This window comes from Ailuropoda melanoleuca, chromosome 5 (assembly GCF_002007445.2).
Source record: "Ailuropoda melanoleuca isolate Jingjing chromosome 5, ASM200744v2, whole genome shotgun sequence".
NCBI lineage: Eukaryota > Metazoa > Chordata > Mammalia > Carnivora > Ursidae > Ailuropoda > Ailuropoda melanoleuca.
Window position 1 is genome coordinate 124,364,805 of NC_048222.1, and position 27,660 is coordinate 124,392,464.

Sequence of the window (27,660 nt, forward strand, 5' to 3'; positions counted from 1 at the left end):
ACTTAAAATAACCCCCGATATAAATAACATTTTAAATAAAAAGTAACTATTTTTCAAAACAAAAAAAAAAGAGAATAGCCTTGTTTTGTGTTTTTGAAAATCTCTTTAATGCCTGACTTAATAGAAGACAGCTGGATTAACACGACTGCTTTTGTCCCCACTCTACTGCTATACCACACACCGTGTAGCTGCTGGAAAACTCCACTGCACACTGAGAAAATGAGAGCGAAACAGACAAAGAGGTCTCAGTATTATTAAAAGTTTTTCTCATGGTGTCTTAGAAGTATAGATGTCTTGGTGACATCTATACTTGACATCTACACCCATACCACACTTTGACAATTCATCTGGAAACTTATCAGATTCAGGTCTGACTCTGGGCAAAAATACACACACAGATGTACATCTATCCTGCACATAATATCTTGCTCTGTTTTCTTTCACCTTGCAATTTTTCACTTTGTACATCCTGGAGATCCTTCTGTAGTAGCATACAACATATTCCTGATTTCTTTTTATAGCTTGTTTGATGGTTTCTAATAAATAGAGATTCTGTTTTATCATCTCTTACTCTGTAGGACATGCAGTCTTGAAACACATCTACAAAACATGAGTTCTGTTTTTGAACTTGAGATTCTAGTTTTTTATTATCTTAAGTGTGTTTTTACATTTTTAATACTACTTGTCACTAGGACAAAACCACACATTTAGGCCAGGATTCCAGAACGGGAATTTTGTTTATATTTTGATGACCTCATATAAAACCAGTTAGCAAGTCCTACTGGTACCATGTTTAGTGCTATCTTCCTTTCCATAGCAGCTTATTTGACTCTTAACTGGTTTTTCAGCCAAATCTCTCTCCAATTTACATGCTGTTGCCAGATTAATCTTTCTGAAGCATTTGCATTAATCATTATTTCTAGACTTTAAAGATTTAAAGTCTTCTCATTGCATGGACTTCAAAATCCTTTGTGAAATCCACTGCAAATTCAAGAAGTGATCGATGTTTTATCCGCAAAAATATGAATAATGAAAGGTTGCAGTCTCCTTTAAGGGAATTTGAAGTATTAACAAGCATACAGCGAGAAATTTAAGGGGACAGGGGGAATACTTGAGTCATACTCCAGGCAAGACTCTTTTTAAGGTGCCAAAAGAGGTCAAAGGAACATCTCTGGTCACAGGGATCATGGACATCTCAGACAGAAAAAGCAAGTGTTCTCTTGCTCTCCAGGGAGATTTTCTCTTCCTTTCTTGCCTCCCTTTCCCCCCCAACCCCTTCTGACTATAGAGTTGACAGTGTTTATAGTCTATTGCTTTATGATATCCTCAAGCTTATTTCTGACATATATTCGTTCATAGAAGACAGCAAAAGTACTTAGAAATGTAGCTTTTTTTTTTTTTTTACCTTAAGAACTATGAATCAGCTCTTTTCAATACACTGAACTGAAAATGTTTAGCTGCATTGCATTTTATTTACTTATTTAGGGAACAAAAAGAGTTCTGGTGATTTACATGTTGATATTAGAAGTACAGAGTCTCAGGGCCTTTGAGTTGTTCACTCTGCTTTCCTTAGAAATCAGCATGATTAGTTTTCTCTCTTAGTTCAGGTCTAGGGTCATTTCAGCAACCCTTTTCCTGGCTACCTTATTTCTCACACTTCATATCCCATTTTCTTCCTTCACTTTTTTTTTTTCCTCTTAGCTTTTATCAATATATTTTACTTGTCTTATTTGTGGCCTGCCTCTTCCCACGGGAACATCGGGTGCATGAAGGCAGGAATTTTTAGCTGTTTTGTTCACTGCTTTATCCCCGGCATCCAGAACAGTGCTTGGCACAGAGTAGAAAGTCAATTATTTGTTGGATGAAAGCATGAAAAGACAACACAACTACAAATTAACTTCCAAACCATCTTTATTAAAGACTATCAATATAAAAATAGCTTCAATTATATAGAATATAGAAACACAACTCTACAAAATTAAATTATTTTCACACAGTTTAGTGTATAAAGTTTTAGTAACATTTAATAATATATTTTAAAATATCCAAAGTATACATCCTTGTTCTCAAAAGTGTTTAGTGCTAAATATTTTTTCTCAGCTTCTTTCCAACATTTTGTACAGTAGCAGGTATGATTTAGCTGACACCTTGGTTTTTAACCAATGGACATTTAATAATAATAAATGGAAGTAGTAGGAGTAGCTAACACTTTCAGAACACATAATATGTGCCAGGCACTATTTAGAGGGAACTTACACAGACAATAATTATTCACAATATTATTTTCAAGAATGTTCAAAGCAGACAAACCTAGTAAAGTGGTTTCACGACTTTTCCCATTTGTGTCAGAAATATTAAAAAAGCAGCCACTGCAAATTTACTATCTTGACAGTACGCATCATCATCAACAGTTCCTTGGCACAAATAAGAAACTCTCCCTTGCTAAGTACAGTTCTCAAACCTGACAAAAAGAAACAAACAAGAGAACACTAAAGAAAGGGGAGGGAGGGAGAAGGGAGGAAGGTACAGAATCTATAATGTAATTTTGGGGGACTAAAAGATATATGATGGTGATAAAACAGTACTTGGTATTTCCAAAAATGATAGTTCTATAATCTTTTGCATTAATAGTCTGGTAAAAGGGAATATGTGTAGAATGCTAATAAAATTCAACTTAAGAATGTTATCAGCCAAAGCACATCTCTGGGGTATCTGCACTGTCATGTTGTCCCCTTTTATTTAATAAAGTGGCAGGTAGGCACTCATTGGCCAATAGTTGAATTGATATTTCAGATGTGAATCTGAACATATTCGGAAAAATGGGCAGCGAGGTTTAGTTACAATGCTTATTTCAATATCCATTTAGAGATGACAACCATGATGTTTGGTTTTATTTCTTAAAAATGCAATGTCTCAAAAAAAATGCCATTTCTCTGCAACATGGACATTATAGTATACATCTACAATACAGCAAATGATTTTCCTCTAAGATAAGTAGTCTATTTTGTCTTTTTATTTTTGTTATTGAATGGTGGTCTGAAGATGCTTTGACACCAGGAAAGTAGTTCAAAAGACCAAAATTTCAGTAAATGAAACAAAAAAGTCCCCTATAATAAAACCCCAGGTTTCAGTTCGGTTTGTTTGAAAATCTGAGGTGACTAATAGCTACATTTATTAATAAATCTCAGTACTGAAAATAGCTCATGGTGTTTTGGGGGACATATTAAGAAATTTAAGACATTTAATAAATACTTTTAAACAAAGTACCTTATTACCCATATAGGTACAAAAGCAAAGCTAAGGCAGTGGTTAAAAGTCTACCATTCTGAGCAATATTAAGGGGAGGAGGATATTTCAAGACATTTTGTACATTTCAAGAACCAAAGTTTCTTGCTCTAATTTAAATGTTAAATTTAAGGCCCACAAATTACTAACAGGACAAATACAGTGGTTCGCATTTTAAATACCTGGGTGAAAATCTCTTGAACTGATTATATAGAGGTAACACTGCTTCTTCTAAGACCAAATGTTTCAAACGGTGCACCCACTGTGTTTTACAGTTCGTTCTAACCTGGAGGGCTCATGTTCCAGGCACTAGAGCGGGGGGCAATAGAGACTGACTTTAGATGTGTTGGCATAATTTCCCTTCCAAAGCTGAAGTCCTGAAGGAGAAAAAACCCAGTATCGTAGTCTTGGGGGCATCTGAGACGAGGATCCACTCGGCAAATATTAATTAAAAATGCAGTATTTGTTACGTTTTTCCTTCTTTCTCAATCCACCAAATTCTCACAGCCAGAGAAAATTCTTATCCCATTAGTTTTCACTCTCTACTAAAGGTCAAGTAAACTATTGTTCATTAAGATACCTTCCTTTGGGAAAACCCAATACATAACAAACCATATTTATAAGGCAAAAGTTAGTATTTAACAGAAGAAGTCACCACAGGATTTCTTTAACCCAACTTTTTCAGTGTTTTTAACACGATTAGGTTTTTAGAAAAGATTTACATATAGTTGTCCTTAAATTCATGAACTATATAAAATATGTGTGCAGACCTGAATATATTTCACTAAAAGAAAAATAATAAAAGTTTATGCACAAAGTTTAAAAACTATGTCCTAGTCAAAATAGAGCTGACCTGAAAGAGTAAAGAAAATCAAATAAATAGAAAAATAAGTTTAATCTTCATTCCTCAGTTCTTCTACCCCATGGTGAGGTATTTATTAAAACAGTTAAACTAAAGAAAAGTATTTAATTTAATAGGGAGACAGTACTTGGACATTACAAATTTAGGTACTGAGCAGTAGGCAAGAGGAGAAAAAAACTGTACATACATTTTACTTAAGAGGGACTTTAGAAGTCTCAATACAGTCATCTCACTTGTAATGAAAATTCTGAACTCAGAGAGGTACAAAAACTTGCTCACGGTCCCAGAACTAATTAGTTACAAGACCTGGTCACACCCTCCTGATTTTGTGATTCTTTTACCAGATATCATTATTAGCCTTGAGAACAATACACAGTTTATGAATTATGAACGTCCAGATAATATGTCCTCTATTAATTTTATATAGAACATTTCACATTATTTCAAACTAGTCAATAAATTAACATTAACATTATATACCAAAATGGAAATAAATTAAAAATCCCTTCTTCATATTTTGATTAAGTATCTTTTCAAAAGTCTCACTACATAAGATTTAGTGCATCAAATCCAAGAGCGTATCATCTCAATATTTAACAATATTATGCTCAAAATTGAACAGTTAAGAGAAGCTAACCCTTATCTTCTTGTGTGTGGGTTTCAGCAGTTCCAACACGGCTCAATGTTCCGTGCACAGCTGCTGTGCATCAAGAAAGCACCGCTACAAGGTTAATCCAAAGAACAATTTAAAAGCCATTTCTATGGCAATTTCTGTGACTGAATCATGAAAACAGACATAAAGTTCTTGAAGTTTGGGATGAAGAAAGAGTCTCCTGTAGAGGAAAAGAACACACTCATTTCAGAAATTCAAAAAACAAAAATCAAAGGAAAAAAACTCCAACCTTTCGATTCATTTTATTTTATTTTAGTTTCTGACAGGATTCATAGTGAATTAAAAACTAATCTAAATCTATAGTAGAGGGAAATACAGCTAGATTTATTTTTAAGTAAATAATATATGCCTTAGGTAAATTATTTTTATTTTTCCAGAGTCTAAAAAGCCTATTTTATCAATATATATTACCATATACCTCAGTTTCAAAATAATAAATTTAGTCATTATTATTTCAATAAAGCTAACTGTGTTACCATCATTAAGTACGATAACTATTAAACATTACCATTTACTTTCTAAATGTCAATTATTATTAAAACATTATATGTGAGGGTGCCTGGCTGGCTCAGTTGGGTAAGTGTCTGCTTTCTGCTCAGGTCATGATCCTAGGGTCCTGGGATTGAGTCCTGCATTGGGCTCCCTGCTTATGGGGGAGCCTGCTTCTCCCTCTCCTCCCTGCTCATGCTCTCTGTCGCTATCTCTCTCTCTCTCAAACAAATACGTAAAATCTTAAAAAAAAAAAAAAAACCACCACCACCAACAATACAACATTTTATGATTGCTCTTTTTGCAGACAGTATTGAATTGGAAATACCACTGAAATTTTGATTTTTTTAAAGAGTTAAAATTTTTATATATTTAGTCAACACTAGTATATATAAATCAGACAATTTAAATCAGGGATATTTTGTCTGACTTCCTTAAATTTCTCTGATATAGATCTGCATCATCATAATTCAATACCTCGATTCTTTCTAGTCCAATTGTCATGAATGCAGTTAAGGCTCCACTATACACCTGCATGTATCCCTAACTGTTGTTATCTTTATTTCCTCTGTGTCCACACCACCGACCCTTTGCTGCTCCTAGCTTAATCTTGCAATAGCACAGCTCTGATCACACTACACTGAGTTGAGCTTATGCTGATGCCCCTCCCAAGCTTGGCTGGTTACACATCACAATCACAAGGAGCTTGCTAAAAACACAGAGTCCCACTACCCTAGATTCTGTTAGTAGGTCTGTGGTGGGCCATAGGCATTTCTGATTTTAACAAGTGACTCCGGTGACTCTAAATCTATTGGACTAACACACAGGATTACTGCTTTGGATAATGCCTGTCCTATAGTTCAGTACTGCGTGGTAGGTGTCTAGCAACACTGGTCTCACTTAACTCTGTGTCCCTTCCTCCACCAATTCTTTACCCAAATTCAAAGAACCTTCAGTGCCTCAACATTTCACTCAAAATTAAATTCCTCAGTCAGAAACTGAAGGCTCTCTGGAGTGGTCCTAACTTAGCTTTCCAGCCTGATCTTTCATTTTATCTTCGCATATGTCACTCCCTTATCATCCTGGCAAATCAGTCTACTCACCTGCTATGCCTTATGATTTCCTTTTTTTCAGTTTTGTTCATCCCATTCTTTTCCTAGAATGTTCTATCCAAATCTAATTCATTTTTGAACTAGATTGAATGGAATCTATAAGCTTTTTTTTTGTAATCCCAATGTAGATTTTTGCCCCTTCCTCAGAAGTCCTGTGGCATTTGGTTGTATCAACTAATTTATTCTCTCTAAAAAAACTCTCTATCATATATATTTGAGCATATTTCATATTTCTTCTGGGGGGTTTAAGACTGTTGATGCAATGACTATGACTTCATCTTTGTGTTTGCCATACTACCCTCCCACCACAACTCCATTTACTAAATTGTTACATATTTATCAAGTGACTATGTGCCAGCTGCTGTTGCAGTTGCCAGTGGTGGACAAGCCAGGTACATTCCTGACCTCATACAGCTAACTTTCAAGTGAAGGGGAGAAAGACCATAAACAAACAAGAAAATAAATAATAACTGAGATCCTGGATTCTCTTTTTGAGGCTAGCACTGATCTGAACATCAAGGAGCCAGACACACAAAGGTTAAGAGGCAGAACATTTCACACAGAAGGAATTGCAGGAAGAAGATTCAATGGATGCCAGTGAGGCTGTGCACAGTGGATGGAGAAGGAATGATAAAAGATGGAAAGAGGTGGGCAACGGCTAGGTCAGGCAGGATCTTGTAGTTGGTGGGTGGGAGTGGAGGGAAGAAGAAGGAAGGGGTAAAGAGAGGAGGGAAGAAAAGAAGGAAGGAGGGATGGAAGGAAGGCAATAGCAGTAAAATTGCGTAATCGTTGTCTTTTAGTGTATTACTACCATAATTTTATAAGGTAACTGAATCAGCTTTGTATTTTAATAGAAAAAGCCTTGCCAGTCAGAGAAAGCCAAATACCATATGATTTCACTCACATGTAGACATTAAGAAGCAAAACAAACAAAGAAAAAGAGACAAACCAAAAACCAGACTCTTAAATACAGAGAACAAACTGGTGGTTACCAGAGGGGAAGTGGGTGGGGGGATGGGCGAAATATGTGATGGGGATTAAGGCGTGCACTTATCATGATGAGCACTGAGTAATATATAGAATTGCAGAATCATAATATTGTATACCTGAGACTATTATAACACTGTATGTTAATTATACATGAATTTAAAAATAAATTAAAAAAAAGAAAAAGAAAGAAGAGAAAGACTTGAGAAGAATTTAAAGGAGATACTTAGTAAATAAGACAAAATTCTAAAATGTATTAAAATATTGTAGTAGTTAGAGGGGCTCCTGGCTGGCTCAGTTGGACGAGCATGCAACTCTTGATCTCGGGGTCATGAGTTCAAGCTCCACAATGGGGGTAGAGATTACTTAAATAAATAAAAGCCTTAAAATATATATTGTAGTTAGATTAATAATTCCATGCCTACATCTTAAAATGCTTATCTCTTTTACTTTTCTTTCACTTTTCTAACATTTTACTTCGGTTTCAAATACTTTTTTTCCCACTTACCCTACTACCCAGTAAGCCATAACTGGTGGTGCTTTTCTCTGATCTGTCCACTTTTCAGGTGAGCATTCAAACAACACACCATGTTCTTTCACAGGGTTAAGAGAAGATACAGAATTTGTAGAACCTGAATGATCTCCACGATTTAGCGCTTTCTTTTTCTGTAAATTAATATGTATTATTAGTATTAATTGGTATTAATACTGTTACTTTAAAGTGTTTTCACATACAGATTTGAATTGGCTGATCCTAATACTTAAGTGCCTGGAATGATACTCTTCTTAACTGGGAAAATTTCTATTCTTCCCATACTTAGTTTAAATATCACCTCCTAAAAGAGACTTCATGGATAAAGCGTTCTTGACATTTTGTTCATAGCCCTATACTATTAGTATTTACATTAATTATATTAGCAGTTTTATAGTCTGTCTTCTCCAATAGATTATATTCATCTTTGTATGTTTTGAAGCAGCAGGGCCTGGTACATAGGAGGTGCTTAACAAATAATTACTAATGAGTAGGTTACTAAATTCATAGATGATTTTGTAATAAAATTAAAACACATATACTTAAAACAGTATTGACTCTTCCTTTCATGCATACTCTATAAATTACCCATTGATTAAACTACTAACAAAACAATGACTCATTTGGAATAAAAAGACTTTTTGTAGGCTCAGGCTAAAACTTAGTGGAGTGATCTTTGATTCTTTTCTCTCAAAATCCTTATCTAATCCGTCAACAAATCGTTTTTGCTCACCCTCCAAAATATATCTAGAACCCAGAAGCCACTATCATTTTTGCTCCGAGAATTTCCACAGCCTCCTAGTTGGTCCCTGCCTCCACCCTCGCTACCCTGCAGAGCTCGTTCTTCACACAGTCATAGCCTGAGTGATCCTTTCAGAAATGTAGGATCCTGTCCTTCCTCTGCTCAGAACCGTCCCAAGAGCTTTCCATCTCCTTCAGAACAAGCCCCCAAGTCTTTAAATCTATTAGGCCACGTGAGATCTGGCCCTGCTAACCTTCGCCACCTCAACTCCTAGCACTCTCCTCCCGCTGGCCGCGGCGTTCTCAGTCACAGTTCTGTGCTTTGCAGTTGAATTTGTTGTGCTGTCTGGAAGCCCTGCCTCCAGACTGCCACTTAATGTGCTTCCTTGCTTCATTCAGGTCCCTGTTCCAATGTTATCCTATCTTATTATTCCTCTTGAAACTTACCTACCAGACATATGATACTAGCCAGTTCATTAGTCTTCCCCATTAGCTTATTGCTTGATAGAGTACAGAGGTAGTTAGACATGGGCTGGAGGATAAATAGGTGATACATTAGAAGCCTGAGGGCACAACATCCTGACTTTGTGGCCTTTAACATCCTGGCCTACATTAAGGCTTCCAACAGCTCTGGGCTGACAGACCATGAGCCACAGGTGGAGAACTGTGCTTTCCTCTTCAACCACTGCCCCAGGGTAACCAATAGCTTCATTATAATATATTTACATTGTGGTTTCAACCCTCTCCCCTCCATGGGGGAAGATGACCATGACAGTTCTGTCAAGAACCCTGTCGGGCCAGTAGCTGGGAGTAGGACCTACTCCTAACTAGGAGTTCCTCAGATGACTGGAAACCACGGCAGTGGGAGGCTGTCCCAGCTGTGACCCATAACCTATGCAAATATAAAAAGAAAAGATACCCGTAACCCTGGTGCAGTTGCCATCTCTGGGCCTGCCCGCTCTCTCACTTTGAGAGTGTACCGTCCTTAAAAAACTGCTTTATGCCTGCTACCTTCCTTCTGGTTTTTTATTTAAGCACAGATCCTCACGTAAGTCTCTCATGGGGGAATCCAAGAACCCAGACCTCCATTCACACAATGCAGACTCTCCCACTGGTAACAGCTTCATGAAGAAAGGGACTCTGTTCACTGCTATATTCCCAGCATCAGAGTAGTGTCTGGTGCATAATGGATACCTCAATAGTTCAATAATATGGAAAAGGCTAATTTACATTACTATTAGTGAATAATTACATTACTACTACTGAACTATTAATGAAAGATTCCGTTATAGAATCTATCAGTTATTTTAAAAGGAAAGGAGGAGCATAAGACCACAAAGCACATAAAGATATATGGTTAGACATAACATTTTGCTGAATACCAATTTCTGAGAGCTCAAAGAAGAAATCCTATAAGGGGAGCCTGGGTGGCTCAGTCAGTTAAGTGCCTGACTCTTGATTTTGGCTCAGGTCATGATCTAAGGGTGGTGAGACCTACCCCTGTGTCAGGTTCCACACTGAGCATGGAGCCTGCTTGGGATCCTCTCTCCCTCTCCCAATGCCCCACCCCCTGCTTGCGAGCACACTCTCTCAAAAAAAAAAAAAAAAAAAAGAAAAAATAATCCTACAACACACAGATTTTTATTGCTGAATGAGTGCTAAGACATAATTCAGCCCACTTACTTTATAGCTGAGGAAATAGGAAGAGCCGAGGTTCAGTCCAGGATTCCTTATTCCCAGCCCAATGTTCTTCTACCTTTAAACCCAAGTTCTTCACAATTTTAGCATTCTTAACACACATATTGCTATAAACATTACAGTCATCTTCAGAGAGGGGTTTTGTTTTTTTGGTTTTGGCTGTGTGATGTTTGACCACTGACAAGTAAACTTCTGTACGTTTATGCTTTTCAAGAAATCAACACATACTTTTCCCTGCCATTAAGATAATCTAATTGATTTTTTAATTATATACAACATTACTACTAACCAGAGGTACAATATTAAATGCAACTTCATCCTGGATTAAAAAGCAAGCAACCAAGAAATGAACTAAGTGGCTAAAAGCATTTGCAACAGTATTGTGTATATTTACCCTATTATTTACAAAATACCTTATCTTACTGACAGAATACTTAAAGAATTATCAGACTTAACAACTGGTAGATACTACTGTCCAAGTAATGGCTGACTCATAGATATCAAACATGGAGGCTAACTTACATCATAAACTGCCCATATTCTACTTTGCTATCGAAAAACACAGATCCATCATTTTCTGGAATAGCATTCTAGGAAATCAAAATCAGTATTATGAAACAAAGCTTTTAAGTTAAATATTATAAGTATAATCCTTTTGGCACTCAAGTTAGATTGTATACTCTAGTTGGATTGAACTGCTAAAAAAAATTTAAAGAAAAACTGTCATTGTTGGACATACTAATTAAAGAGCTTTTAGAGACAATATTTAGAAATCTGGAAACAAAATTGACAAAACTGTATTTATACCTCTTCTACCAATGTCTGTTGGAAAATTGCACGAATGGAGAGACAACACTGATGGAAATTTTTTATTAGTTGAGGGTGGATAGAGCCACTTAGCTGTGCCACCTCTTCATGGGTAGGAGTAATAAAGATCCCTTGCACAGTTTCTAAGGCAACATAGTGGAAAAGTGTGTTCTCAGGACCAGATGTTAACCTTGAAAAGAAGAAAAAAAGAAAAAAGATACTTAAGTAAACTTAAAAATACTGCTTCATTTTGAATGGTGTAGACAAGCTTTTATCTATAATACGATATCAGGAGTGTAATGAGGGCAGGGAACCTAGGCCAAACATTTAAGTCCCATTTCCTCCTTAACTAGAGTACAGGTTAGAGTTATCAATTTCTTAATAGAGGCAATTATCACATGGTATGTAAGGATAAATATACACCAACTGCAAACAACTTTGCTAAACAACCAAATTGGCTAAATCCTGCTTTTTCCATGGTTGATAATAAATAATTCAGCTCCTAGCTGGCCCAGATACCTACAAGTCATAAATAAGGTATCAGTGTAGAGTTGACCACATACAAGAACATCTTCCAACAAAATAAACACATTTAAATTAGTAGCCTAACAGTCAAACTGATGATCCTGAAGAAAAATAAAATTATTATTACCAACTGCAAAGCACGGTAACATTCTGGAATATTATGGCAATTCTTTGTATTCTACTACTCATCATTACAGTCTTCCTTCCCTTCCATGTTCTCTTACTATTTTCATTTCTCTATTCTTCTTCTCCATCCTTTCTTCCCTTATTTAGGTCTCAGACAGGCCAGCACAATCTATAAATACTGCTTATTTCTACCAGTGATAAGAAGAACTAAAGAACAACAACAGCAACAACAAAATAGTAAGAGTTATCATATACAGACTGCCCTCTATGTGCCAGGGTAGTGCTTTAACATACCTTGGTCTTAATTCTCAACAATGACCCTGTGAGATGTTCAACAGTATTACTACCCTCATTTTAACCACGAGGGAATCAATCTTCAGAGATCTCAGGTTAACTTGCTTGACTGAGGTCACACAGCTAAACGGCTGAGTTTTGCTAACTCTGAAGCTTCCTCCACTAAACCTTGCTTTTTCCTCTCCATTGATGACTTCTGATTGGCAATCTTTAAACATATGGACAGCAATTCCATTTGCATCTCAAACACTCAAGCTGCCCCCATTCTAATTCTAATGTCTATTTAAAAAAAATCCCTCTAGTTGATTTTCTTCCCCCAGCCTTAAGCACAGGGGCAAAGAAAATGCGTATTTCAGCTCTTACCCTAGAGCCTGCCTCCATCATCCATGCTAGTTAAACTCCTGTTAAACTGTTAATTAGGCTGTATGATCAGAATAATTTCTCCTTATTAGTGACTTAAGGCCTGGTTCTCCTTTGAGACCAGGGATAGACAGGGAAGGAGATCATCTACAAATTTTTCTCATACTTTCCCAGAAGGTAACTGGCTCATTAACAACTGGTGGCTGATATTTTTCAATTAATAAAAACTCAAATATTTGTCAAGATAAAAGGAATTACTATTATTCAAAAAGGAAAATAATTTAAAACACATTTTAATCCAGAGGTCTTCAAATTCAAGAAAACGTACAGAACAGAAATGATTCTTTAAAAAGAGCTATTCATAAGATTTCTTTCTAGGGAGGTTTAGAATGAACATTTTTGTTTTTCTTTTTTTAACTTTCTCTCAAAAACAAAAAACCGAAAAAATGAAAAAACCCCACAACACAATGAGCAAAACGAGATCCTGAAAATCATAAACTCAGAGTATATTATCTCAGTGTATACACCGGAAGTTTACAAATCATCAAATAAGCAATTACTCATTGGAAAGACACAATATTTGTAAAAGTACAGATTAAGACAGATTTATTCTTTGGAAAGGTCATTCCTGCAGCAGAAAATGGATTCAGGGTAGGTTGGGAGTTGGGAGACAACTGTAGTCAAAACATGTTAGAGAATGGGAGCCTGATCCACAGTAGGAACAGTAAGGGTTAAATGGATTAAATAACTATGAGAATGTAGAATAGACAGGATTTGGTCATTAAATGAACTGTTTTGTGGGTACTATTATATTTAACATGTTATATGTTTTTATTTTACAAAAATACGTACATACAAATTAGGATAATATATACCGGTTTATGTCACACTTTTAAAATTAACAACATAGTATGAACATCTTTCCATGTCAATAAAGAAAATAAATATGTCTCTGTAGCATCTTTTTAAATAAATAGCCAATGATTGACATCACAAATGTATTTATGTTTAAGCCACTGAAGTTGGCTTTTACTTTCCTTCTACTAGAGATAAGGCCAAAAATAACATACATATAAAAAAATAAGATGTGAGGGTAATAAAATTTCAGAGAAGTAGTTTTTGTTAAATGGGAGACTAGGGTTTTGGGTGGTGCTGCAAAGCTCCAGAAAAGGTTTGATTTAGATTTGCTTAAAAAACATTTTTAACTATTAAAAAAATAACCATGATATTTGAAGGCATTAAATAATAAATTTAACATCTTAGACAAGTTACCTTGCTTTTGCCTTAACTTCCGGAAAAAAAAGCTGTTTCTGACAACTCTGTGACATATATATTTGAACTTATTTTAAAATGTTTCAGAAGAAGGGTAGTCCTGTTATGAAAGTTGAGGTTTCATGCACACAGGCACTTATCAGACATTAACTGTATCCCTTTTGTGGTAGGTCTTGTACCACATGGAGTGGGAACCAAGGAAATAAATAACACAGGGTTCCCAACCTCAAGGAATTCAATCATTAATGGAAAAAAGGACCTAGATTTTTTTGAATACCTACTGTGTGCCAAGCCCTGAGCACATAGCACCTCATTTAATATTTCTAACAAACATATAATAAGTATTATCACTGGAGGGAGGTTAAGATGGCGGAGGAGTAGGGGACCCCTTTTTCAGCCGGTCCCCTGAGTTGAGCTGGATAGGTACCAGACCAGCAGGAATATCCACGGAATCAGCCTGAGACACAGGAAGATACATCTGGATCTCTACAAATGAACATCTCCAGCGCTGAGTATCGAGGTACGAAGCGGGGAGCCGTGAAACCGCGCACAGATATCGGAAGCTAAACAGAAGGGGGGGGAGCCGCCGTGTCAGGGCGCCGGGAAGCGGTAGCCACCTACAAGGGGAAGCGGACAGACCGCGGACCCGCACGCTTGAGACAGCAGACTGAGAAGGGAGCTCCGGGAGCGCACGCGGGACGGCTCGGTTGGCGGGCCACCTGCACGGGGGAGCAGGCGGACTCGCGGACGGCACCCGCGAGACAACAGACTTAGAACGCGAGCTCCAGGAGCGCGCGCGCAGGGCGGCTGGCGGGCCACCTGCACCGGGGAGCGGGCGGACCGCGGACCCGCACTCTGGAAACGGCAGACTGAGTCCGTGAGCCGGGAGCGTGCACCACCAAGCATCTCACGGAGCTCCGGAGCTCCGGTGTGCTCACTGGATCGAGGCTGAGACCGGGAGCTCCGGGAGCGTCCGCGGGGCGGCTGGCGGCTGGAGGGCCACCTGCACGGGGGAGCAGGCGGACTCGCGGTCAGCACCCGTGAGACACCAGACTGAGACGGGGAGCTCCGGGAGCCCGCGCGGGGCGGCTGGCGGCGGGCGGGGTTGGAAACACAAAGGACAGAGACGTGCCGGCCCTGGAAGTGAGGGCTGGGACGCCGGGTGTGGGGCGCACAGCCCGGGATGCTGCAGGGTTGAGCAGCACCAACAGAAACAGAGTTAAAGTGGCCAGAACATCAGTGGAGAACGATCCGCGATCCCTCTGTTCTGAGACAGAGGCTGAATTTCAGCCGCTGCTGCTCTCTCAGAAGAGGCATAGCAAACCGCCAGGGAAAGCCGCCAGAGAACAAAAGCCCGGAAATACCGGCTCACAGGGTGCCCATCCCCATCCCCCCTCGCAAGGGACACAGAGACTCTACCCAAACAGGGTTTTCTGAGTACCTGCAGGCAGGCCCCTCCCCCAGAAGGCAGGCTGAAAAATCAAGAAGCCCACAACCCGGAGCGCCTGAGTGGCGCAGTCACCAAGCACCTGTCTTCGGATTAGGGTGTGATCACAACGCTCCGTAAGGAGTCCTTCATCGGGCTTCTCCACCGGGAACCTGCTTCTTCCTCTCCCACTCCTCTGCTTGGGTTCCCTTTCTTGCTGACTGTCTCTCTCTCTCTCAAATAAATAAATAAACTCTTTAAGGAAGAAGCCCACATCCCTAAGATCTCTATAAAACAAGGGCGCACGGCCTGGGTCCCAGTCAACACTTGGGCTCTGGACAACCCTGCAATCTCTCTTCATCAGAATGACGAGAAGGAGAAGTCCCCCCCAGCAAAGAAAAGATAATGAGTCTGTGGCCTCTGCCACAGAATTGGCCTCGGCCACAGAATTAATACATATGGATGTATCCCAATTATCAGAAATGGAATTCAGAGCAACAATGGTCAAGATGATGAGTAAACTTGAAAAAAGCATCAGAGAAAGCGTTGCTGAGAATATAGAATCCCTAAGGGCAGAAATGAGAGCGAATCTGACAGAAATTAAAAATTCTATGAGCCAAATGCAGTCAAAACTAGAGGCTCTGACGGCCAGGGTCACCGAGGCAGAGGAACGCGTTAGCGAATTGGAGGATGGGTTAGTAGAAGAAAAAACGAAAATAGAAGCTGGTCTTAAAAAAATCCACGCCCACGAATGTAGATTACGGGAGATTACTGACTCTATGAAACGATCCAATGTCAGAATCATCGGCATCCCTGAAGGGGTGGAGAAAAACAGAGGTCTAGAAGAGATATTTGAACAAATTGTAGCTGAAAACTTCCCTAATCTAGCAAGGGAAACAAGCATTCGTGTCCAAGAGGCAGAGAGGACCCCATCCAAGCTCAACCAGGACAAACCTACGCCACGGCATGTCATAGTGCAATTCGCAAATATTAGATCCAAGGATACAGTATTGAAAGCGGCCAGGGCAAAGAAATTTCTCACGTACCAAGGCAAAGGTATCAGGATTACGTCAGACCTGTCTACAGAGACCTGGAATGAGAGAAAGGCTTGGGGGGGCATTTTTAAAGCTCTTTCAGAGAAAAACATGCAGCCAAGGATCCTTTATCCAGCAAAGCTGTCATTCAGAATTGATGGAGAAATAAAGACGTTCCAAAATCGCCAATCATTAACCAATTTCGTAACCACGAAACCAGCCCTACAGGAGATATTAAGGGGGGCTCTATAAAGGTAAAAAGGCCCCAAGAGTGATACAGAGCAGCAAGTCACAACCGATACAAAGACTTTAAAGAGAAATGGCATCATTAAAATCATATCTGTCAATAATCTCTATCAATCTAAATGGCTTAAACTCTCCCATAAAACGCCACAGGGTTGCAGATTGGATAAAAAGACATGACCCATCCATTTGCTGTCTACAAGAGACTCATTTTGAACCCAAAGATGCATTCAGACTTAGAGTAAGGGGATGGAGTACCATCTTCCACGCAAATGGACCTCAAAAGAAAGCTGGAGTAGCAATTCTCATATCAGATAGACTGGATTTTAAACTAGAGGCCATAGAGAGAGATACAGAAGGGCACTATATTATTCTTAAAGGAAGTATTCAACAAGTGGATATGACAATTATTAATATATATGCCCCCAACAGGGGAGCAGCAAGATACACAAGCCAACTCTTAACCAAAATAAAGAGACATATAGATAAGAACACAGTAATAGTAGGGGACCTCAACACCCCACTATCAGAAATAGACAGAACACCCTGGCAAAAACTAAGCAAAGAATCAAAGGCTTTGAATGCCATACTCGACGAGTTGGACCTCATAGATATATATAGAACACTACACCCCAGAACCAAAGAATACTCATTCTATTCAAATGCCCATGGAACATTCTCAAGAATAGATCATGCTCTGGGACACAAAACAGGTCTCAGCCAATACCAAAAGATTGAAATTATCCCCTGCATATTCTCAGACCACAACGCTCTGAAATTGGAACTCAACCACAAGGAAAAACCTGGAAGAAACTCAAACACTTGGAGGCTAAGAACCATCCTGCTCAAGAATGACTCGATAAACCAGGAAATCAAAAAACAAATTAAACAATTTATGGAGACCAACGAGAATGAATACACAACGGTCCAAAACCTATGGGATACTGCAAAGGCAGTCCTAAGGGGGAAATACATAGCCATCCAAGCCTCACTCAAAAGAATAGAAAAATCTAAAATGCAGTTTCTATATTCTCACCTCAAGAAACTGGAACAGCAACAGAGGGACAGGCCTAACCCACTGACAAGGAAGGAGTTGACCAAGATTAGAGCAGAAATCAATGAATTAGAAACCAGGAGCACAGTACAGCAGATCAACAGGACTAGAAGCTGGTTCTTTGAGAGAATCCATAAAATTGACAGACCACTGGCAAAACTTGTCCAAAAACAAAGAGAAAGGACTGAGATTATTAAAATTATGACTGAAAAGGGAGAGGTCACGACCAGCACCATTGAAATTGCAAGGATTATTAGAAACTTTTATCAACAGCTATATGCCAAAAAACTAAACAATCTGGAAGAGATGGAGGCCTTCCTGGAAACCTATAAACTACCAAGACTGAAACAGGAAGAAATAGATTTCTTAAATAGGCCAATTAACTATGAAGAAATTGAGTCAGTGATAAACAACCTTCCAAATAATAAAACTCCAGGCCCAGACGGTTTTCCTGGGGAATTCTACCAAACATTCAAAGAAGAAATAATACCTATTCTCCTAAAGCTATTTCAAAAAATAGAAACAGAAGGAAAGCTACCAAACTCATTCTATGAGGCTAATATTACCTTGATCCCCAAACCAGGCAAAGACCCCCTCAAAAAGGAGAATTACAGACCGATTTCTCTAATGAATATGGATGCCAAAATCCTCAACAAGATCCTTGCTAATAGAATCCAACAGTACATTAAAAGGATTATCCATCATGACCAAGTGGGATTCATACCTGGGATGCAAGCATGGTTCAACACTCGCAAATCAATCAATGTGATACATCATATCAACAAGAAAAGACTCAAGAACCATATGATCCTCTCAATTGATGCAGAAAAAGCATTTGACAAAATACAGCATCCTTTCCTGATTAAAACCCTTCAGAGTGTAGGAATAGAGGGTACATTTCTCAATCTCATAAAAGCCATCTATGAAAAGCCTACTGCAAGCATTATTCTCAATGGGGAAAAGCTGGAAGCCTTTCCCTTAAGATCAGGAACACGACAAGGATGCCCACTCTCGCCACTATTATTCAACATAGTACTAGAAGTCCTTGCAACAGCAATCAGAAGACAAAAAGGGATCAAAGGTATCCAAATCGGCAAAGAAGAAGTCAAACTGTCTCTCTTTGCAGATGACATGATACTCTATATGGAAAACCCAAAGGAATCCACTCCCAAACTATTAGAAGTTATAGAACAATTCAGTAAGGTGGCAGGATACAAAATCAATGCCCAGAAATCAGTTGCATTTCTATACACGAATAACGAGACTGAAGAAAGAGAAATTAGGGAATCCATCCCATTTACAATAACACCAAAAACCATACGTTACCTTGGAATTAACTTAACCAGAGACGTAAAGGACCTATATCCTAGAAACTATAGATCACTTTTGAAAGATATTGAGGAAGACATAAAAAGATGGAAAAATATTCCATGCTCATGGATTGGAAGAATTAACATAGTTAAAATGTCCATACTACCCAGAGCAATCTACACTTTCAATGCTATCCCGATCAAAATACCGAGGACATTTTTCAAAGAACTGGAACAAATAGTCCTTAAATTTGTATGGAACCAGAAAAGGCCCCGAATCTCCAAGGAACTGTTGAAAAGGAAAAACAAAGCTGGGGGCATCACAATGCCGGATTTCGAGCTGTACTACAAAGCTGTGATCACAAAGACAGCATGGTACTGGCACAAAAACAGACACATCGACCAATGGAACAGAATAGAGAACCCAGAAATGGACCCTCGGCTCTTTGGGCAACTAATCTTTGATAAAGCAGGAAAAAACATCCGGTGGAAAAAAGACAGTCTCTTCAATAAATGGTGCTGGGAAAATTGGACAGCTACATGCAAAAGAATGAAACTTGACCACTCTCTCACACCATACACAAAAATAAACTCCAAATGGATGAAAGACCTCAATGTGAGACAGGAATCCATCAAAATTCTAGAGGAGAACATAGGCAACAACTTCTATGACATCGGCCAGAGCAACCTTTTTCACGACACATCGCCAAAGGCAAGAGAAATAAAAGATAAAATGAACTTATGGGACTTTATCAGGATAAAGAGCTTCTGCACAGCCAAGGAAACAGTCAAAAAAACTAAGAGACAGCCCACGGAATGGGAGAATATATTTGCAAAGGACACCACAGATAAAGGACTGGTATCCAAGATCTACAAAGAACTTCTCAAACTCAATACACGAGAAACAAATAAACAAATCATAAAATGGGCAGAAGATATGAACAGACACTTTTCCAATGAAGACATACAAATGGCTAACAGACACATGAAAAAATGTTCAAAATCATTAGCCATCAGGGAAATTCAAATCAAAACCACACTGAGATACCACCTTACGCCAGTTAGAATGGCAAAGATAGACAAGGCAAGAAACAACAATTGTTGGAGAGGATGTGGAGAAAGGGGATCCCTCCTACATTGTTGGTGGGAATGCAAGTTGGTACAGCCACTCTGGAAAACAGTGTGGAGGTCCCTTAAAAAGTTAAAAATTGAACTACCCTATGACCCAGCCATTGCACTACTGGGTGTTTACCCCAAAGATACAGACGTAGTAAAGAGAAGGGCCATATGCACCCCAATGTTCATAGCTGCATTGTCCACAATAGCCAAATCATGGAAGGAGCCGAGATGCCCTTCAACAGATGACTGGATTAAGAAGCTGTGGTCCATATATACAATGGAATATTACTCAGCTATCAGAAAGAACGAATTCTCAACATTTGCTGCAACATGGACGGCACTGGAGGAGATAATGCTAAGTGAAATAAGTCAAGCAGAGAAAGACAATTATCATATGATTTCTCTCATCTATGGAACATAAGAACTAGGATGATCGGTAGGGGAAGAAAGGGATAAAGAAAAGGGGGGTAATCAGAAGGGGGAATGAAACATGAGAGACTATGGACTATGAGAAACAAACTGAAGACTTCAGAGGGGAGGGGGTGGGGGAATGGGATAGACTGGTGATGGGTAGTAAGGAGGGCACGTATTGCATGGTGCACTGGGTGTTATACGCAACTAATGAAGCATCAAACTTTACATCGGAATCTGGGGATGTACTGTATGGTGATTAACATAATATAATAAAATAAAATTAAAAAAAAATAAAATGTTTCAATGATTAAGAAAGACATAGTGCCGAACTTTTTTGTGTGATTTCTATTCGTACATGTCTGCTTGTTCAAATAAGTGTGCAACTGAGTTTGTTACACAGTAATTGACCCCACATGATATAATTAAACATCATGTAAAGCTCAGACAGATCTGCTTGTCACCACATAATAGCTACACAGGAAGTGAATATGTAACATTTTATATTTTAATAATTACAGACAATTTAAGTTGTTGAAAATGCTCCTCTCACTCAGTTCCTTTTACTTCAGAATTCCCTACTTAATGTAAGTTTGAGGTTTCATCTCTTTCCTAAAATGAGAGACTCTGAGAGATATGCTGCGAGCAAGTTTATTAGGGAGAAAGAACTTTGGGGAACAACACCTGTGGAGGGAGGCGTGAAGGAAGCAGGATTGAGCAAAGGAGAAGCTGAACCACACCGCAGTCAAAACAAAGGTCAGCATATAGTCTCTGCTTGGATGGCCTTTTAGGGTTGTCAAGTCTTTGTACTCACTTACCTATTAGTTACTAGATGTGGGCGATTCCCAGGGAGATACTGTAATCTTGGCTGAGTCAAGAAACTTCCAAACAGAGCAAGGCCAGGGAGAAACTTAGTTGTGAGTAGTTAATACTCGTTATCCCACCACCCCCAATACTGGGAAGGAGTACTCTGGGCTATGGAGTATCTGGGCAGCAGACCACAGAATTCACCGAAGTCTAAAAATAATAAATACTGTAATTTAAAAATGAGACATACAAAAGGGAGGTTACCTGTGGAAAAGAGATAAAGGGGGGCTTTCACATTTTGAAACATTACTCTTGTTTTTTTATCTTCTGTAATAGGAGTACATGTCCCCTATAGTGTAATGAAAAATATCAGTGAATTAGCATAAACACTACCTTTAATAATGTTAAGATATATCATAACTACATTTTTTAATTAAATCTCTATATGGTATGGATTTGTACTTTCTAATTGTAAAATTTTCTCAAAGGCATGGCATTTAAGTGAAAAAGAATATTATAAGGAAGTTTCTTACTTCATTGTGTTATATATTTCCAGTTCTTTTTCTGAAAGGTCCTTTTTCAAGTTCCCCAAATGAAATGGATTTGGAAGAGCAGCCTTCTTTTTAGTGACCTGAAAAATACAATTAAGTAGATCAGTTTGTATCTAAGAATGGAATCAAACAGCAGAAATAGTGTAAAAACCGAAAATCCTTCTAAGAGAACTACTTACTATTTTGCAATGTTTCCTTTAAATATTTTTGATGCTAACTTCTACCTCTTGGCTTATCCTTTCCAACAGTGATCTCAGGGCCATGTCTTAGGACATGATAGTTCTTGCTGAAAACCTACCAGAGCCATTATCGAGTTTTGTTACATTTTATATGTATATGTACTTGTCTCCCTCTCTAGACTTTGTACTTCTCAAAGGCATGGGCTGTGTCTTATCCATCTTTGTATCTCCTCTGTGTAGCATGGCCCCTGGCACAGAGTAGGTGTTCAATTAAATTTGTTGAATGGTTCAATCACAGAGATTAATTCAATTTCTCTTAGGAGCTATTAATGGCTCTTTAAATCTATTACCTCCTAAATTATGTCTCCTACCAATTTCACTGACTGGGATAATGAATATAGTAAGAATGTACTTCCTAAATACACCCACTTAGGGCTCCGAGAGTGCTGTATTGTCTAGAATCAGAAGATGGAATCTATGGCTATTTATGCCATGACACACAGAATCTCATATCTTATTTGTTCCCCTTCTCAGGTTCCTCCTTCTTCCTGCCTTGTCTGGCACTACCTCCCTCAACCCAAATGACAGTTTCAAAAATGTTTTGAAAGAGAAGCATCATTAGAATAAGTATAAGATCCCCCAGGGTGATTACTTTGATGACCATTTGGATACATTATGTATGGTATTTTCATGGAGAAATTACATGGAAAAATGAAAAAAACAATCTGAAAAATGAACGTTCTCTTTGCTTCTAATCACATTTGAAATTCTTGAGTATAGAGACCAGACCATCACAGATGCAGATAAAAACAAAACAAAATAAAACAAAAACCCCTATAAAAACCTATGGAGTGACACATATACACACAAATATTTACACATATATACTTATATATACATTTTACATTTATATACTTATATATATGTTTTACATTTATATATTTATATATAAGTTTCTGATTTTCTTTCTGTTTCTGCTGAATATTTTATTGGTTATTTAGTCAGATCAGCCCTCTAAAATCCCCCACAACTAAGACGTTTTCGGTTAACACTGTGAATACAGAAGGAAGATGAACAGGGAAAGCAGGATTAAGCAATTTCCCTACTTGTAAGTAGTGTCAAGCAGCTGATCTGGATGCTATTATTTTATTACTTGATATTTCTTTCTCTTTTTGGTTCTAAATCACTGGCTCGCCAATAGTAACCAAAAGAACCACTAATTCAAATGAAGAATGATTTGCCATTAAAAACTTTCTTGCATTTATAAAATAAGAACTGGAAAGACAGCTTAGCTCCCAGAATGCACACACTTGAATGAACACACACCTTAAGCAAGGCCCCACTTTCTTCTGAACCATCAGAGCCCTGAGATTCTCTTTGTTTCCATAAGGCATCCGGTGTAGTGTGGGGGCTCAGGCCAACACGTTCTCCACCTTCACAGCCATTGTCAGCTCCTCCACTGCTTCGGGAAGGACTGGGCTTACGTGTCTTTAAGGAATAGTCACCAAAAAGAATTCTTCTGCATGTTGGAGAGGTTGCTACCTTGGAAGTACCTGGTAGCCTACTGAGGATAGGTGAGGTTGTCAAACTATCTAATTTTTCATGTGATCCAGTAAGGAACCAGTCAGCACAAGACAAACAAGGGCTTGGAGAAGCTGTTAGTTGTTCATTGATGCGACAATCTATTCCCTCCAGTTGCTGAAGGGTTGTTTTGACCTGATCCACATAGATACAGTCTGGTCCAGGATTCCCAATAGCTTTGGATGCACAGCCTCCAGCTTCTAATAGCACACACAACATATAATGCTTCTATAAGAAAAAGATATTAAAATTGGTTTAGCTACATGAAAATGTTTATATATAGCGTGCATGTATAAATTTATGAGTACTAAAAACATATGACATAATCATATGATTATTAAAAACTCCTCCCTCCCTTTCTTTGTTAATTATTCTCAATGCTTCTTGATCATCCTTGAAAACAGATCTTCATTCATGCTGTCTTCTCCTGGTATACCATCAACTACCACTTTCTGGCACATGGCGCAAGGTAGCTTTCAAAGAGCCACAACTATTGGAAGTCTTTTCATTTACAATCACATGTTTATTCTGATTCTATATCCTTTTCATGCCTCTATTTCCCAAGACAAACCAGAGGATAAAACCACTATAGAAATGAGAACAAAAGATCTTAAGAACCTGATAAAATCTTATTCTGGGTTTCATTAATATTTCTCCATGAGTATTAAATGGATGCAAAAGGAATAAAGGACATATAACATTTTCTTGAATACTGGTATCGAACATGCTCAGAATTTTAAATTATTATGCTTGTTTATGTATATATTTAGATAGTAAATGGCCAAAAAAACCCAACCCTAAAACACAGACACACACATGGACACACAGACACACAGACACACACAGAGAAACCAAGGTAAACTTACCAAGCCAACAATTAGCAAAAAGTATCTCCCTTCAGGTTCCTGAAAGACTTCAGTGTTTGAGTCTACAGAAGGTTGGAGGTGATGTCGAGGAAACACTTCTCTCCATATAACCAACTGACCAATTCTTTGTTTGGCTGCTAAAGGCAGTAGGCAGTAGTGGCGACAGTACACAGCGATATCAATAAGATCATCCTTTGGCAAATGACTGCATATCAAATAACCCTTGAATTTAACCACAAAGAACAAAAGTCAACTAGTGATATAAAGCAATAATGCCATAATATATTTCTAAGAGTTTCGTAGGTACTTCAGTTGTCTTAATATATTCCAGTTTCAAATGGAATAAAGACATAGTAAAAATAAATGTTTTTTTTTTTCCTGAGGTCAATTAGAGAGCCAAGATTTATGATAAGTTAAGTCTACAACAGGTAGACTTTAGCACAAAGCAAGATCACCTGAGTAGTATAAGCCTGAGTGTTTGGCAACATTAGAAAAGAACTGAATTCTGAGGATGAAAAGTGGAGAAAAGAAGCAAGAGGTAAGGTGAGGAAAGACTTACTTTTCACTGTGTACCACTCTGTACTTCTGGATTCTTTTTTACATATGTTTTAAATTGTGTTTAAAAATCTTCTTGAAATATGAAAACACTTAAATTCATTTGATGCTTAATTTGCTGTACATGGAAGTCAACTAAATGTTAGATTTACTAAGAAGATACATGGCTATGCCTGAAGATAAGGAAAAAAGTGCACTGCTACAAAAATAAATCAAGAAAGTATCACTTTTCTCTCTTATGCTTTTGGTTCCTTGAGTATTGTTTCTCCTTTACACATTAGCGAATGCTTTAGAATGTAATAAAATCAGAAATACTGTATTTGTAAAATGTAGGTACCAGGTGTCTTTTTAAGACCTTAATCTAATGGTAACTACATTCAAAGAAAAGGGATAAATGTATTTTTCATGTTTGTAGAAGTTTGAGAAAATTCACTTTAGGTCTATTCATACAGCAATCGGACATTTATAAAAATTTCAAGCTTCAACTTACCTTGTAAAATAGAGAAGACCCTAAAATTGTATACAGCCGCCTCATGTCATAGTAATCCTCAGACTGGGGAAGAAAAACCACAGTGGATTTACATTCTTTGTTTTTTCATGATAAAAAAAATCTTAGGCTACAATGTTAACATTAAAATGGCAATTATATTGTTTAGTAACTGAACTTTTCATAGTGCCTTCTTTAGAAATGAATATACTAGGGTATTAGGGCGAAAGATAATGTGCATTATTTTTGACTGAAAACAATTTTATTTTTTAATCTTGTAAGATACTGTTGATTAGAGACATCTAAGAATAGAACATAAGATTAGTTACTGCAAGAGGGATTAAAACATGTCTATTGAGACGAAAAGCTTCTACTATATATCATCTAAAATATCCCATATTATCAAATATTTTTGAACGATTTTTTAAAATTTCCAAATAATATTTTTGAAAGTAAAATTTGATACAACCTATTTGGGAGCAACTGATTAGTATATATACAAAAAAATTAAATACACATACCCTTTGGGTAATTCCAGTGTAAAAATCTATAGAAATGCTCAAACCGGAAAAATCAAGATTTTTATATAAAAAGTTAGTAGCAAAACTATTTGTGATATGCAAAAATTCGAGATAAAGTCAAGTGCAACAACGGAGAATGGTTATCAAAATTAGGTATGTTCATACGATATGCTATCATAGGTCTGTTAAAAAAATAAGGCTGAGTTATATGAGCAGGCAGAAAAGGTTTTAGGGTATACTGCTGAGCAAAGAATGCAAGCTACAGAACAAAATATTCACTGTGATCTAATTTTTTAAAAAGAATAGCACCCTCAATGATATACATCTATATGTATACACAAGTGCTGGTGTGTATGTACCTATGTCTATAGAAAAAAGTCTGGAAGAATAGGTATCAAATTGTAACAAACTGTAAGAACAGTTACAATTAGGGATAGAACTGGGAGAGGGGGATGAGGTGGAAGGACATTTGTTTTTAATAATCATGCTTGCATTTTACCCAATATGCATGTATTACTTTTGTAATCTAAAAAAAAGCAACAAGGGATGCTTTTGGGTGGCTCAGTCGGTTAAGCGTCTGCCTTCAGCTCAGGTCATGATCCCAGGGTCCTGGGTTTGAGTCCCACATCAGGATCCTTGCTCAGCAGAGAGCCTGCTGTTCCCTCTGCTTGTGCTCACTCTTTTTCTCTCTCTGACAAATAAATAAAATCTCTTTAAAAAAAGGCAATGGCNAGCTCAGGTCATGATCCCAGGGTCCTGGGTTTGAGTCCCACATCAGGATCCTTGCTCAGCAGAGAGCCTGCTTTTCCCTCTGCTTGTGCTCACTCTTTTTCTCTCTCTGACAAATAAATAAAATCTCTTAAAAAAAAGGCAATGAAAACTAAAGAAAACTAAAAAACTAGAAATAACGNGCTTTCGGCTCAGGGCGTGATCCTGGCGTTATGGGATCGAGCCCCACGTCAGGCTCCTCCGCTATGAGCCTGCTTCTTCCTCTCCCACTCCCCCTGCTTGTGTTCCCTCTCTCACTGGCTGTCTCTATCTCTGTCAAATAAATAAAATCTTTAAAAAAAAAAAAGGCAATGAAAACTAAAGAAAACTAAAAAACTAGAAATAACGTAAATATTTCTCAGTTGGGAAATGGATAAACAGTGTGATACATTCACACAATGGAATACTACTCAGCAATAAAAAGGATTGAACTACAGATGTATACAATGGCATGAATGAATCTCAAATGTATTATGCTAAGTGAACGAAGTCAGGCCCCCCCAAATTACCTGTTAACTAATTCAATTTATAGGACATTTTAGAAAAGGTAAAACCCATGGGGACAAAAAACAAATCAGTAGTTGCCAAGGGCTAGAGGTAGGGAGAGGGGTTGACTGTAAAGTGGCACAGAAGACTTTATTACCAAATATAAATTATACCTTAATAATAATTTTTAAAACTAAAGAAAACAAAATTAGGATATAAGATTAAATCCTAAATCTAGGGGCGCCTGGGTGGTGCAGTCGTTAAGCGTCTGCCTTTGGCTCAGGGCGTGATCCCGGCATTATGGGATCGAGCCCCACGTCAGGCTCCTCCGCTAGGAGCCTGCTTCTTCCTCTCACACTCCCCCTGCTGTGTTCCCTCTCTCACTGGCTGTCTCTCTGTCAAATAAATAAATAAAATCTTAAAAAAAAAAATCTTAAATCTAATTACATAGGAAGTTTAGAATAGATCTTTATTTTCATTTTTGTAAAATTCACTGTGA

At 37.9% G+C, this 27,660-nt stretch overlaps 1 protein-coding gene across 5 annotated transcripts in view; it reads right to left on the minus strand.

Moving 5' to 3' along the window:
• Positions 1 to 1,893: 1,893 nt before the first annotated feature.
• The window catches only part of INTU (inturned planar cell polarity protein), a 92,355-nt gene continuing 66,588 nt past the window's right edge, over positions 1,894 to 27,660 (minus strand). For 4 of the 5 annotated variants that reach the window (XM_034661644.1, XM_034661645.1, XM_034661643.1 and 1 more), the window contains exons 10-16: positions 25,390 to 25,452; positions 24,345 to 24,566; positions 23,224 to 23,706; positions 21,701 to 21,798; positions 11,187 to 11,376; positions 7,917 to 8,074; positions 1,894 to 4,980 (exon numbers count right to left, since the gene is read on the minus strand). In XM_034661644.1, the coding sequence (XP_034517535.1) occupies positions 4,869 to 4,980; positions 7,917 to 8,074; positions 11,187 to 11,376; positions 21,701 to 21,798; positions 23,224 to 23,706; positions 24,345 to 24,566; positions 25,390 to 25,452 (1,326 nt within the window). In that variant the 3' untranslated portion in view covers positions 1,894 to 4,868. Of the gene's footprint in view, positions 4,981 to 7,916; positions 8,075 to 10,364; positions 11,377 to 21,700; positions 21,799 to 23,223; positions 23,707 to 24,344; positions 24,567 to 25,389; positions 25,453 to 27,660 lie in introns of those variants that run through there. The other variant, XR_004625846.1, reaches the window with a different exon arrangement.